Source organism: Ixodes scapularis, unplaced genomic scaffold (assembly GCF_016920785.2).
Source record: "Ixodes scapularis isolate PalLabHiFi unplaced genomic scaffold, ASM1692078v2 PGA_scaffold1__304_contigs__length_218370807, whole genome shotgun sequence".
In the NCBI taxonomy this organism is placed as follows: Eukaryota; Metazoa; Arthropoda; class Arachnida; order Ixodida; family Ixodidae; genus Ixodes; species Ixodes scapularis.
This window is the reverse complement of record NW_024609846.1, coordinates 44,613,922-44,627,970: the sequence shown is the minus strand read 5'-3', so window position 1 is coordinate 44,627,970 and position 14,049 is coordinate 44,613,922. Positions and strand designations below refer to the sequence as shown.

At 48.6% G+C, this 14,049-nt stretch overlaps 1 protein-coding gene across 1 annotated transcript in view; it reads left to right on the top strand.

Moving 5' to 3' along the window:
* The window catches only part of LOC8053672 (GTP-binding protein Rit1), a 35,559-nt gene that overhangs the window by 10,548 nt on the left and 10,962 nt on the right, over positions 1 to 14,049 (top strand). The window contains exon 5 of the mRNA XM_029977054.4: positions 4,768 to 4,959. Within this exon, the coding sequence (XP_029832914.1) occupies positions 4,768 to 4,959 (192 nt within the window). The remainder of the gene's footprint in view (positions 1 to 4,767; positions 4,960 to 14,049) is intronic.

Sequence of the window (14,049 nt, the reverse complement as noted above, 5' to 3'; positions counted from 1 at the left end):
ATCCCCGCACTGAGGCATAAAACGTGACTGTCACTCTCGCTATTGGCACGCTCGGGAACAATAGCCCTGCGTGTCGCGATTTTGCCATTCCGGTCGTCGGTCACTTGTGCTACCCTTTTTCCGTTGCAGCAATGCTTCTGCCGCTTCCGTGCCAGGAGAGTAACGCGCTGAAGCACGGCGATCCAGAGCAAAACTGGTGCGAAACACGGAGAACCGGAAAAGCGAAGAACCATGGGAAAACCGGAAAAACCACGTGTGCACTTCGGATGGATAGCGGTCATACCTTTTGGAACAGACTATAGCTAGCGCCACCTGCCGAATTTGTCCGAATTAACCATATTGCGCCGCATTCCCTCCGAATTAATGAGCGTTTGCTGCCCCTGACTAATACATACGTTTGACGGGACCGGATCGGCAGTTCAAATTATCCGAATTTTCGAATTAGCGGGGGTTGAATTAATGAGGTTTTACTGTACCTTAAACTCGGTGCTCCTTCAGTAACATAATCTTTAACCTTACTTACTTAGTATTTATTTGGGGCACAGATCAATGGGTCAACGAATCTGCAAACAATTGAGCTTCCTGACACAGTGCCCATTCAAAACTCATCCTTATCCATCAAAAGATCGAGTCCCTTGGGACAACCCAAAGTCCCGCAGCTAAACAACAGCTCCTTTGGGGAACTGTCTCTGTTCCCTTACGTTAACGTGAAGTATGAAGCTCTTCTAGAGCCACGCCGTTGTCATTAGTTAGGAGTTGGCAAATAGCTTGTCACTGGTCTTGCTATTGTCTTTGTTACGCCCGTGTCGGCGGCCTTCTAAATTGAATGAAGGCGAAGAATCTATGAGCTAAATTGTGTCTTTGAACTGTATTGCATAGGCTGGTTGCTGCACTGCCCTTGAAGAGAGGGCCTTGAAAATACCTTTTTGACAGTAAATATGAGATGCACATCTTGAGGGGCTTCTGAACAAAATGGCATTCATTTCAAATGTCTTATACATGCAGCGGAGATATAGCTGTAAATGAACGTGACCTCTAGGGTGCCTACATGTTTCCGCCGCTCCGCTGTTTAGGGTGGCGACAATGTTTGTAATACTTGTTGCCGACAAACCAGTGTTGCCTACCGTTACCATGGCAACCTCTGCTGTTTTCATCAACCATTTTGTCACACTCGCCGGTTGTGCGCTCGCCCCGCAGGGGGCACCTGTGAAAGCAGGTGTTTGGAGAGTGGCGTATCCACGGACCCCGAGCCATGCGGGTTTGCCCGCCCACGTCTGGCTGTGCGTGGCTTTCCCGTGTCCAGGGAAAAGGGCATCCTGGTGGTTGAGCCGAGCCCGGGGTAGGTTTGGACCCTTCAGGGCCCCCCGGGTGAGGCAATACACCACTTCGGCCCCTGCTTCTCGTAGACGGGAGTCCTGGTAAGGCCTGGCCAGAATGATTCAGTTTAGTCGCCTTTTCTTTTACTATCCCCTCTTTCTCTTTTCTCCTTTTCCCGCTCCCTCACTTTCACCTTCTTTGGCGGCAAGGGCCAACCTTGTGTGGTGGCAGATACCCTTATCCTAACCACACTTGGGTATAGCACCTGGGCAAGTGCTAGTAGATCAGCGGTTCCAGCAAAGCCCATTTTGTTATGGGCTGCTGACTACTCCCTAAGTTGGGTTCGATAGTGGGCGGCACACCGCAGGCGCCGAAATCCTTTTTCCATTCATATGGGTACCAAAACTAAATCTTTCCTTGATCGGGCGCCGAAAAGGGTCCGGACCGAAGAGACAACATCAACAAGCCTTGTGGGGTCTTGTCAGCCCCCCTCTCGTCGACAACCGGACGCCGGCGCCTGGGGACTCGTTTTCGGTCCCCTCCGTGGCGAGGACAGCGCCTTTGAGGTTTGGTTTCCGAGTGCCTCCTTCCTCGGGACCCATCTTGAAGACATTGGCAGTGTCGGCGGTGGACATCATAGGACCCCCTCTCCCGGACAGCGTCGGCGCCCGAGGCCCTGCACGTGCTACGGCAGAGCCAGACGGGGAGCTCCAGCGAGAGACCGCCTAAGATGGAAAAGAAGAGGCTCCGGCCGGTCTGGTACGGGGTGACGGCGGGAACAGCGGGGAAAAGCTCGGACGACGGGAAAAAGGAAAGGGACTCTTGCACGGAAAACGGGCCACGACGGACGTTCGCGGTGGTGGCGACCGCGACATCGGCTCGGGCGACGGCCCGGTGACATGGTCCGGATTTAGACCTTGGATTCGACCCTCGACGGCGACGTCCACAGGATGTGGTGTAGACTAGCACCGCACGGACGATCGGCATGCAGCATACAGTGGCGGCGCACCCCCTCCAGGCTTCCTCGATTGCCTGTCCCAATCCCGAAATTCCCCAACAGATTGTGGGTGGATTAAACCCCTTCTGCCGAGAGCTGTGCGTTGCCTTGTCACGTTCATCCGGAGGCAGGGGCCTGGGGAATCGGACGAGAACCCTACAGCCTTACCTTGCCAGTCATGAATTTGCCCAAATTTATAGTAATGCACTCGGAGAACGACGATCAACCGCTTGCAAAGCTTTCCCCGTTCTTAGTCGCAAAGGCCCTAGAAACTGTAATTGGAAAATCTTTTAAAGCCAAAAAACTTCCATCTGGCGACCTGCTTGTGGAGGTCGCAAATGCTGAGCAAAGCAAAGCACTTCTTGCACTCAACCAAGTAAGAGATTACAAAGTATCAGTGACTCCACATCGCTTACTGAACAGCACACAGGGTGTCATCTCTGATGATGATCTACTTGGAATATCTACCGACGAGATACATGAGGGACTTCAAGATCAAGAGGTGGTCGCTGTGCGACGTATCACTAGCCGTCGGGACGGTGAAGAACGGGACACAAAACAGATTGTGCTAACATTCAACTCGACAACGCTCCCCTCCACAGTTAAAGCCGGCTATTTCAACTGCAAAGTTCGCCCCTACGTTCCCAATCTAAGGCGTTGCTTCCGCTGCCAGCACTTTGCTTGTCATTGGTTTGGCACGTAAAACCCCCAAACTTGACTTTTTGGTTTCTTTGGCTGTTAAGTCCTTCTCGAATACATAACTGGCTCTCGTGGGAAAATGCCACAATAAGTATTGTCGCTCCAAAGCCAACAGAAGTTTCACTTTGGAGCAGGGTAAAGAATAAAAATCGGGACAATTCTAATCATAATTTATATTGTGATGTACATCATGATTTGGATCTCGGCCGTTTTACTACAGTCAAACCTCGATGTAACGAAGTCGCTAAAATTCGGAATTTACTTCGTTGCATTGAAATTTTGCTACATACAAATTCAAGGCTAACGTTAAAGAAAGTTTCCAGATATGTTTCTCGGGTGAAGAAAACTCGGAGGACGCCTCTATTTCGGTTGAAAGTAGTCCATCACCTTTTTCTGAGCCACCCTTGGCATTATTTTTGGCGTCACACGACGCTTGCATAACCAAACGGCCTGCATTGCGTCTTTGTCCTGCTGTGGGATCGCGAACCGCCTCGACATTGATCGCGTCCACCACTTCACGGTTACTGGGCACATCGCAGGCGTCCTGCACATCAGGCTCGATGTCGTCCCAGTCTTGCGAGTTACCACGAGCATCGCTAGCTATTGCCTCGTCGGTCACCTCCTCCGTTGCAATGACAGCAGAGTCTGCGTATATAAAATCGTCATAATTGACGTTGTCAGGGGCTACTCCATCGCCCAAGGCAACGAGAAACGCACGCTTTTAGTTAGGCCTCGAAACAAACTACTCAGCGCGAACGAAGCCTACGGACGAAGCGGCGGCGACTCTAGTGTCGTCTAGTAAGCCGTTCTGTACACCACAATCGCCAGATTCGGCCCGTTTCACTCTTCGCGTTTTATCGGGGGCCCATTTCAGCGCATGTGCTTCCCAAAATCTCCTTTGGGACCCACAAGTTTGTGACAAATTGTCCATAAAATTTCGTTATATCGAAATTTCGGCAAACGGGACTTCGTTACACAGAGGTAAAAAATACATGGCGTGCATACACTTGCGGTTAAAAAAAGTTATGTACTTCGTTACATCGGGGGTTTCGTAACATTGAAGTTCATTACATCGATGTTTGACTGTATATGTTTGAAATCAAACCTTTTCCGAGCAAATAGTCCCAAATATATGTATATTTTTTTTGTTTTTTTATTATTCAATGCTTTCTATGTCCACTTGTTTCATACTTAATTAAAGAAATCGTCATACAAAAAAAACTTTATAGCAGGCTAAAGATTAGCAAAAAAAACTCTGCTCTTCTGGGTAAATCGAAGCTTTGATTGTGCTTTCTTTCTACCTTCCGTTTCATTCATCGTTTGTGTAATGTCCTATTGTAAGCAAATCGGAAAGCGTAAGAAAAAAACAAAAGTTGTATTCCAAGGAAATCGGAATGTGAAAGAAGCAAATAAAATTTTTTCACAACCAAAAATAAACCAAGCTGCACTTTGTTTTATTATAGCGGGGTTTACATCAATAAAAACTTGTTAATTAAACTGTACTTTAAATTTATAGTAATGCTTTGTTCCGCATTGTTTTCAATGACCAAACAAATTTATCAATTAATCTGCCGTGCTTAAAAATACATCTAGTAATAGTCACATCTTTCTAGCTACTGCGATTTAAATCATATAAATCTTATTCAACTCAAAATAATCTGATTTCTCGAAATATTTTTCACTCTGCAAGCTCGGAGCCTTTCTAAGCAGCATACTTGTAGCGTGATGCCTGAGAATCTCGGTCCTCTGTCCAGATTGAGTTCACGGCCATGCGTGACCAGTACATGCGTTGCGGAGAGGGTTTCGTCATCTGCTACGCCATCACAGACCGGAGGAGCTTCGAGGAGGCTGCGGAGTGTCGGAAGCAGATTGAGCGTGTCCGCTGCTCCGAGTCTGTGCCCATGGTGCTGGTGGGGAACAAGTGCGACCTAGAAGGCTCCCGACAGGTTTGTGTCTTTTTGTTCCACTCTGGGGCCTGGAATCGTACCATCTCCCGAAGCCCTGCCAAAGCATTTCATGCTAGTCCATACCGTTATGCCAAGCTCAAGACCGAGCCGCTTTTTAAAAGAAAACTACACTCGTTTTGCATGAAGACTTGATGGCATTAAATCGTGTCTATATATATATGAAGTGGACACCCTGCAAATAAGAAATGTTGTGTTTGGAGCAAGCGCTCGGCGTGCAAACCGAAACATACCAACGGGCACCTGTGAATAATCCCAGCTGGTTCAATCCACTGGCACGTTTAGAACTAAAATTCAACGAATAAATGTCACCTTCTGACTCACTGGTGTCACTTTCATTTACAAAATTTATTACACTTGCACCAATGTTTTTGAGGGGCGTCGGCGCTCGATCGTGCTCGATGCGATCACTCACGATCCTGGAACTTTAAAGTCGCATGAAAAATTGCACCCTCGCAGGACAGCAAAAATCGAGACCAAAACTCAATGTAGAGTTTCTCCGTAACATCCTAGATGGTGCCACATGTAAAACAAAAACGGCGCTGAATGCATTGAAACGGGGTTTAGGATTGAGCGATTCAATAGATAGATTTAAATAGGTGCTGTAAGGAAAGAGTTAAAGGGACACTGACACCCCCCCCCCCCCCCCCCCCCCCCCCCCCCCCCCCCAAAAATTTTATTTTATTTTTTGCCAGGCGCTTCATTATGGTGTCGGAGGACTACCCAATTAATATTTTGCAACAGAGTAGCATATTTTTTTAATAAAGCCAAAAGACGCAACTGCTCGAAACCGAAACCCGACGGAGGTCGGAGAAGTGGAGAGAAGAGAGTGAGTGGCGGAAGTCACGTGGCTACACCCAACCGTGCGTTTTTTTTTTTTTTCTCCTTTCCGGTAGCAGACGACACGACATGCGGCGTGCGATGCGGCGTGCGGGAACTGCTTGCCGTGCAATTCTTTTGCAGTTATGTCTGTTCCGCTCGTTGTTCTGTACTCCAAGATGAGTTGTTTTGTACATTGAGGAGTTGGAGATGAGTAGTGAGTGCCCGTGGTGAATTTCCATGATCGGCTCTGAAAAGAATAAACCCAAGATGTTGCGTGAAGAGCTGGCTCACATGTCCTGCATCCGAAAAAAAGTGGCATTGTGCGACAGAGTTTTCGAAAGATCAACGGGATCGGGAGCAATGGCTGGCTGCGATTCCTGTAGAACATTTATGGGCACCTCGGAAAGCGGACGCTACCTGATTTATATGCTCCTTGCATTTTGTGGAAATTGATTACATTGAGTTTGCAGGTGTCAAAACGGAAATCCCATACGGTTTAGTTCAGCGAAGTATCGTCCACAACATTTGTTTGTTATTTTTTTGTTCGTTTCTTCAGTGATGATTGTAAAAAAAAAAAGAAAAAGATATGTAAACATCGGAAAATGTTTGAAAAAAAAAAAAGAAAAAATTCACGGGGGATCGAACCCGGTCCTACTGCGTGTGAAGCGGACGTCTTTTCCACTGAGCTACTGGGGCATCCCGTTTCTGGTGGATATCTTTCCTTAGTAATAATTCAGCCGGTAAACTGTAAGTTGGAAAGTTTGCTGTCGATTTTTCTCTAGCAAAAGCACTCCCGGGTCGAAGTCGGGAAGCACCACGCTTTGGGGACATTCGCACCTAGTAAAGAAATCGTACGCGTGCATATTCAACTCGAAGTAGACACGTCGTGCTTGACGTTTGCTCGAGCGTTGTCTTCAGCCATGAGAAGGGAGCGACGGCTCGGCGACGTCTTCGTGCAAGTCGGCTTGGTGGCCGGGCGTGTCGTACGGGATGAATACCAATTCTTTTGATCAGTCCCAAATTTCTCTTTTAACGGTAGACAGAATTCGCCGGTACCCGCGAACGACAGTTCTGAAATAGAGGTCCCACGCCCGTCGTCCGCTGCCATCGCCGTCCCCGCGAGTCCCACGATACGCGAAACGACGAACGCACAGAATGCTTCCGGTTGTCTGTGGAACTTTTTTTTTTTCAATCAACGTATTTACAGCCTTTTAGAAGCCACAAGAAATGGGTTTCATATTTTTTTCTATTTTTAATATTTAGTGTGTGCCTTCAGTGACCCACGACTTTGATTAAATTTGGTGGTCGCATCGATACCTTAGAAAACGGCCCGTGACCGCGAAAAAGAGAGTGAGCGAGACTCGAACCGGCCAATTCTTGATCGGCGGTTTTCGGGCGGAAAGAAACCGAATTTCGAGCCGCAAATTCTGTTCTGGGTAGTTGAGCTCCCATATGTCACGTACAACTAAAAACCTCGGTGACCATAAATACCCTGTCAGTGTCCCTTTAAGGACCATCATGGGGAGGGCTCGCTATTAAAAGTTTAGCAACCCATAAAAATGGCAACTCAGCATTATAAACTTCTAAATATTGTCACAAACGACAATTGATAAGGCGATGATAACTGAAGAAACTAAGCGTTTAATGGAGTGAACTTGTGCCCAAAACAAAAAGGAAACTGAAAATAACAGAGCGTCACGGGCATCGAAACAGCTGGATCGAACGCTGGGGCGAGACTGACTCCGGCCCGCCACACAGAGCACCTTTTGTACTCGCATGTTTCTCTGGAACATTTCGGCCTAGAACGTTCTGCTCGTAGAATATTCGTAACTGGATCGGACGAGAAGGTTCTCGAACTTACTAGAATGCCAAGTAGAGAGAATAAATAAAAGAAGATTCTGCTCCCTGGAATCAAACCCGGATCCTTTGTGCGACAGCCAAGCATGCTAACCACTCGGCCACGCGCTCGCTCGCTCGCTCGGCGACGCGTGTGGCATTACTCCCTTTAAAAAGAGCACAGTCCCGATGCAACTTGAAAGGCAACAAAACAGAGCAAGACAAACAAAAGAATGGGAAAATACAGAGGCTGGCAAAACGCAATCCGATCAAGCGTTGCACAAGATCACGGTTCAGTCTTATTGTGCGTAGTACGGCTTGAGACGCACGACGTGGACGACTCGTGGTCGTGGAGGGCGGCATGATGAAGTCAGTGTTCTGTCAAGCATCACCTCGTAGTTCAGAACCCCGAGTCAACAAAGCACTTTGTAGGGTCCGAAGTAGCGCTTCAGGAGTTTCTCACTTAGACTGCGTCGTCGTATCGGGGTCCAAACCCACACACGGTCTCCGGGCTTGAAGCGAATGTTGATTCAGCGAAGATTGTACTGGGTAGCGTTGACACGTTGTTTCCTACCTGCCAACTCTTCAGAATTTTTCGTAAAATTGTGAATTAAAACTAGTTCTGTGATTTTACAAATCTTGCTTCAAATTTTACAAAAAAAAATAAAAAGAAAAACTTTTTTATTTTTATTAAAATTTTTTTTTAGTAAAATTGCTGCTGGCGTTACCAACCGGCGGACTCTTCCTATACCTCCCATTGGGACTCGAATTGCAGACGGCAGCGCCAAATCTCCCCTAACGGGCGTTGGGTTTCTCCAAAAGCAATAAAAAATAGACAAACCAATACGCGCGCCGTCGTCATGGCAACCGCTTGTTTATGGGAGAGGGTGTGAGAAGTGTTGTCCCTCCTCTCCCTCTCTCTCACCCTCGGCGACGAAAGGATGCGAGTTCGTTCGGAGTTCGGAGCAGCCTCCGAACTCCGAACGAATTTGCATCCTATTGTCGCTGATGTTGAGAGAAGAGGGAACTGCTCCCATTGCCGCCGTCTCGTTCTTCTACAATACAATGTGTTTACCTTTTTTTTGCGAATGTCCGACACTCCGAAACGATTGCACTTGACTTTGCGTCGCTCGATTGATATCAGCTCGGCAACAGTGCATGTTCAGTGACAGCCAGTTCTCACAAAATGGTCACTCAATGAATGCAAAGTACGCCCAACCGCTGCTGTTTAGCGGGTTAAGATGGGCGCACATCGCCAGTCTGAGCACAAGTCCAAACTTCTTTTGCAAGTTCTCTTTTTATTAGGCACGCTCTTTATACAGAGAGAAAAAAAAAAAAAATTTTCACTGCACGGCACAACAAAGTAACAAAATCTACACAAAACTACTATTCAGGTATTCACAGACCTGCAATAACACATTTAACTTTGCGGTAGTCAGCGACAGTGATTCGATCGCCACGGTCTCTCGCAGGTTCCTTCTGCAGCGAGCTGCTCCACGCACGAGCTGCGGTGCTCTAACACCGATACCGCCCACACCGCTCATTTTAAGATACATGCGCTGTCCCTTGTGACCTTCTACAATAACTCTACCACAAAGAAACATGCACCAGCAAGTTTTCGGCAATCCGAAACTGTATAACCAAAAGTATAGCAGCCCGTCTTTACCTTTCGTCACTCGACCGGGAACCCAAAGAACTTGGCAGAGATGTTGCCACTGGAATTAGAGCACCACTAAGTCGAGCAATAGACAAGGTTTCGTTTCCTCCGTGTTTTGGTAGAAGAAATAGACCGATAACCAATAGGTCAACGCCACTGCCCGCTGCCGTAAACGGAAACCACCACCGCACCGTTGGCACAGGCGTCGTCGAGCAGCCGACGCATCCGCGAGCGCGGCAGCCGACGCGCAACTGTTCTCAACGGTCAAAATACAAAAAACAACCGGCCAATGAGAGCAAAGTATGAGGGCGAAACTTTAGCTAACCAAAATATTTGTTTCATCTTACCAGGATAATTTTTGAAATCTGTAAGCAGCAACAATAATATGTATCTCATCCTATTAAATAAACTTTCCGGCGTAAACCGGAAAGATTTAATAGAATACCAACGGATAAGAGATGGCGCTCAAATAGCTAAACGGAAGTCGCTCGAAGTGTCCGCCGGTTGGCGCTACCTTGTACCGCCACAAGAGGGCGATAGGTACCGTCCACGGCAGCGTCGTGGTTCTTACTCTCTGTCTTTCCGGTGGCCACAGATCCAAAACCAGCCCAAAGCTTTCGTCCATGTGTTCAGCGATGCACGTTGGTTTGGTGTGTGGGGCCTCGCTGTTTCGGCCAGTTTCGTGGCAAGCAGAGCGGTGTCTGTGTTTGTTGCACGTATAATCATGGCATTCCCCTTGTCGCGGTGGCTTCACGGCGCATTGGCAAATCCAAACCTCAAAAGAGGTACTTTCAGGTATTCCTGAAATCCTAAACGTTGGAATTCCTGTGCTTTGTGCCGTCCAAGAAGGGGAAAAGTTTGGATTTTGTCGCGCGTGCATGTGTGATGTAAGCGTTTCGACGAACGGTGCCTGCCTCTTTCTAAAGTACTTACTACAGCTCCCCCCCCTAGAAGCCGCAGGAGTTTTACGAACCCTAAAGTCCACAGGTTGGTTGACAGGTATGTTGTTGATCTTGAATTCAGAGTCGGGCGAGCTGGCAAACTTCTTCGGCTCGTTGAGCAACTACCTGGGCGTCGGGGATCCCATTGTCAGCTGGTTTGTGGGGTAGCATTGCTTTGAGCATGTTCGTTACGTTTCTGCCATGCACCAGCTGAAACAGGGTTACTTTTGTGGTCTCTTGCACCACAGTGTTGTAAGCAAACGTGACGTAGGGTGACACCTCGTCCCATGTCTTCTGCTCTATGTCGACATACATGGCGATCATGTCGGCAATAGTTTTGTTTAGCTGTTCTGTTAGTCCATTTGTCTGCGGGTGGTACGCAGTGGCTTGACGGTGGCTGGTGCCACTGAGACGAAGGATTTCTTGCGTGAGTTGGGCTATGAACGATGATCCACGGTCTGTAATGAGGACTTAGGGGGCGCCATGCCGGAGGACAATGGGCTTGATGAAAAACTTGGCGACTTCAACACTTGTACCTGACGGAAGGGCTTTAGTCTCGACGTACCGTGTGAGAATCTGTGGCGACGATTATCCAGCGGTTTCCCGACGTTGGCGGCGGGAAAGGGCCAAGTATATCCATTCTGATCTGCTGGAGCGGCGTGGATGGGGGAGAGATCAGATGCAGAAGTCCTGATTGCTTCGTCGGCAGTTTCTTGCGTCGCTGACACTCGTAGCATGATTGAGTGTAGAGGTGAATGGTCTTCGATAGCCTCGGCCAATAGTACTTTTCTCCAACCCTGGCGAGCGTCCTGCTGTAGCCAAGGTGTCCAGCCGTTGGGTCGTCATGGCATCCTTGGAAGATTTCTTCTCGAAGACTGGAAGGAACAACCAACAGCCATGCTGTGTTGTTGTTGACGAAGTTCTTGTACAGCATCCCTTGCCGTATGAAGAAGGTAGGCAGGATTCGTAAGAAAGCACAGGGGTCCACACTCGCTTGTCCTAGGTGTTCGATGAGCGCTCGTAGTTTAGAGTCGTCTCGTTGGAGTGCTGCTATGTCACTGACATCCAGAACGCCGAGGAAATGTTCATCGTCGTCGTCTTCAATGCAGGCAGGACCGGCCTCGACTGGGGCCCTTGACAGGCAATCGGCGTCATTGTGCTTCCGGCCGGACTTGTACACCACGGTCATGTCAAACTCCTGCAGTCGTAGGCTCCACTAGGTGAGGCATCCGGAGGGACCCTTTAGATTGGCGAGCCAGCAGAGCGAGTAGTGGTCCGTGACCACGCGAAAAGGACTTCCATACAAGTATGGGTGAAACTTTGTTATTGCCCAGGTGACAGCAAGGCACTCCTTTTCAGTCGTTGAGTAGTTCCTCTCCACCTTAGACAGCGTCTGACTCGCGTATGCGATGACTCGGTCTGCCCCGTCTTGCATTTGGACTAGTACCGCGCCAAGTCCGGTGTTACTGGCGTCTGTGTGGATCTCTGTTTCAATGAACTGGTCGAAATGGCCATGAATCGGGGGCGTCTGGAGCCTTTGTTTGAGCTCATCGAATGACCGCTGCTGTTCTTCTGTCCATTCAAACTTTACGGCACCCTTCGTGAGGTCCGTCAGCGGTGAGGACAGCTTGGCGAAGTCCCGAACAAACCGCCTGTGGTAGGCACAGAGTCCGAGAAATCTTCTCACTGCCTTCTTGTCAGATGGTGGCGTAAATGCAGCTACGGCGTGGGTCTTCTCGGGGTCAGGGAGAACACCTTTGTTGTCCAAGGAACCAAGGAATTTTAGTTCACCATAGGCGAACCGACACTTTGTTGGCTTGAGTGACAGGCCAGCGGTCTTGATGGCTTGAAGCACGGCATAAATGCAGCTACGGCGCAGGTTTTCTCGGGGTCAGGGAGAACACCTTTGTTGTTCACGACGTGGCCAAGAAACTTTAGTTCACCGTAGGCGAACTGACACTTTGTTGGCTTGAGTGACAGGCCGGCGGTCTTGATGGCTTGAAGCACGGTTCGAAGTCGTCTCAGGTGTTTATCGTTCTGCAAGACTGTGCGAGGGACGCTATCCTCGGTATTAACTTTCTCTGCGAGTATGGCACCATCACCAACCTTGGGGAAAACGAGTTGACGCTGCGAAAGCCTGTTCTGCCGCTGGTGGAGACCAACACAACGTCAACCGTGATCAGAGTTATCGCCGACCATGTGAACCTGCCGCTGTGGTTGACAGTTTTCGTCACCATCATAACCCACGGTGTGGAGGATTGCATTCTATGCCTGTAAAGCGTACCCCGCTCCTCCACGAAAAATGTCACGAATGACAATTGATGAGGCGATGATGACTGAAGAAACTAAACGTTTAATGGGGCGAACTTGTGCCCAAAACAAAAAGGAAACTGAAGGTAACAACATAGCGTTGCGGGCGTCGAAGTCGGCGAAACAGCTGGATCGAACGCTGGGGCAAGACTGACTCCGGCTCGCCACGCGAGCACCTTTTGTACCCGCGTGTTCCTCTGGAACATTCGGCCTAGAACGTTCGGCTCATAGAACATTCGTAAGTGGATAGGACGAGAAGGTTCTCGAACTTATGAGACCGCCAAGTAGGAAGAATAAATACAAGAAGATTCCGCTCCCTGAAATCGAACCCGGATCCTTTGCGCGACAGCCGAGCACGCTAATTACTCGGCCACGCACACACTCGCTCAACGACGCATGTGGCAATATGGAAACTTGTTGAGGGATTAAAGTGAGTTCATTCTCATGGCAAAATGCTGTTGTGACCAGTTTTGGAGCCACAAATCCTTGCAGTTTTTTTGTCTTCAATATAAGATATTGTTGCAATGAATATTTAATGATTTAATTTACACTAGGTGAGAAGACATTCAATAATGGGAGTTGTGATCACCCAGGCTCGGCCGTTCCTCTTCCCTTCCCTGTCTTTCGCTAAGAAAGGAGCTTTTTTTTATTTTTTATTATTGGCGAGAACTATGGGGGTGCAGTTTTATTATCATCATCACCACCACAAACAGTTGCTGTGTGGCAAACAACTCAAACGCTAGCACTCGCCTAGCGTACACCACATTGTTTCCGCGCTCGCTGCATATTTGTTTGTAGCGAAATGGTGCGCACTTGCTGTGTATTGCAGTGCTTGAAGCATGCTTTTGAATCATGTATATGCAGCATGGAGGAGTTCAGCCCGTACCCGACGATGCAAACACTGTCCGCCATCAGCTCTGGTGCAACGCTGTACTGATGACATGATCACAGTTGAGCACGTCCACTCCTGGAACTACATGCCGCTTGCTTTCGCTGATGTCGTCCATGATTGTCGCGAGAGACGGGGTATCTGAAAAGTGAAGTGAATTGTTTGTGAGTCATTAAAAAAAACACGGACGCCACGCACAGTCAAGCGTGCGCGGCCGACACGACGCGGCTGGCCGGCACCCACGTTCGTGACCACACATGCACTTGTTTTGCCTTCCAAGAGGACTCCAATGATATTGAATGCAGGAGGGGACTGGATTACTTCTGTCTACATGCACTTGGGGAAAAAAAGAATACCATTATATTGCATATCTCTCACGAGCCTTGCGTCATCGTCTTCCATGGCAGTGAATGTATTAATGCCTGCGGCCGGAGGGCTTGTTTGCCACACAGCGTTAGTTTCCCATGTGGCCGCTGGGAAGTGCCACACCTCAATCTCCTCCCCAATACCTCAAATGCCCAAGACATGGGGTATGGACCCTTTCCGAAATTCAGTCTGGTCACTTAGATCAGTATCATCATCTGTGGAATGGCATCTGTGCCTTACCAATGGCGGTC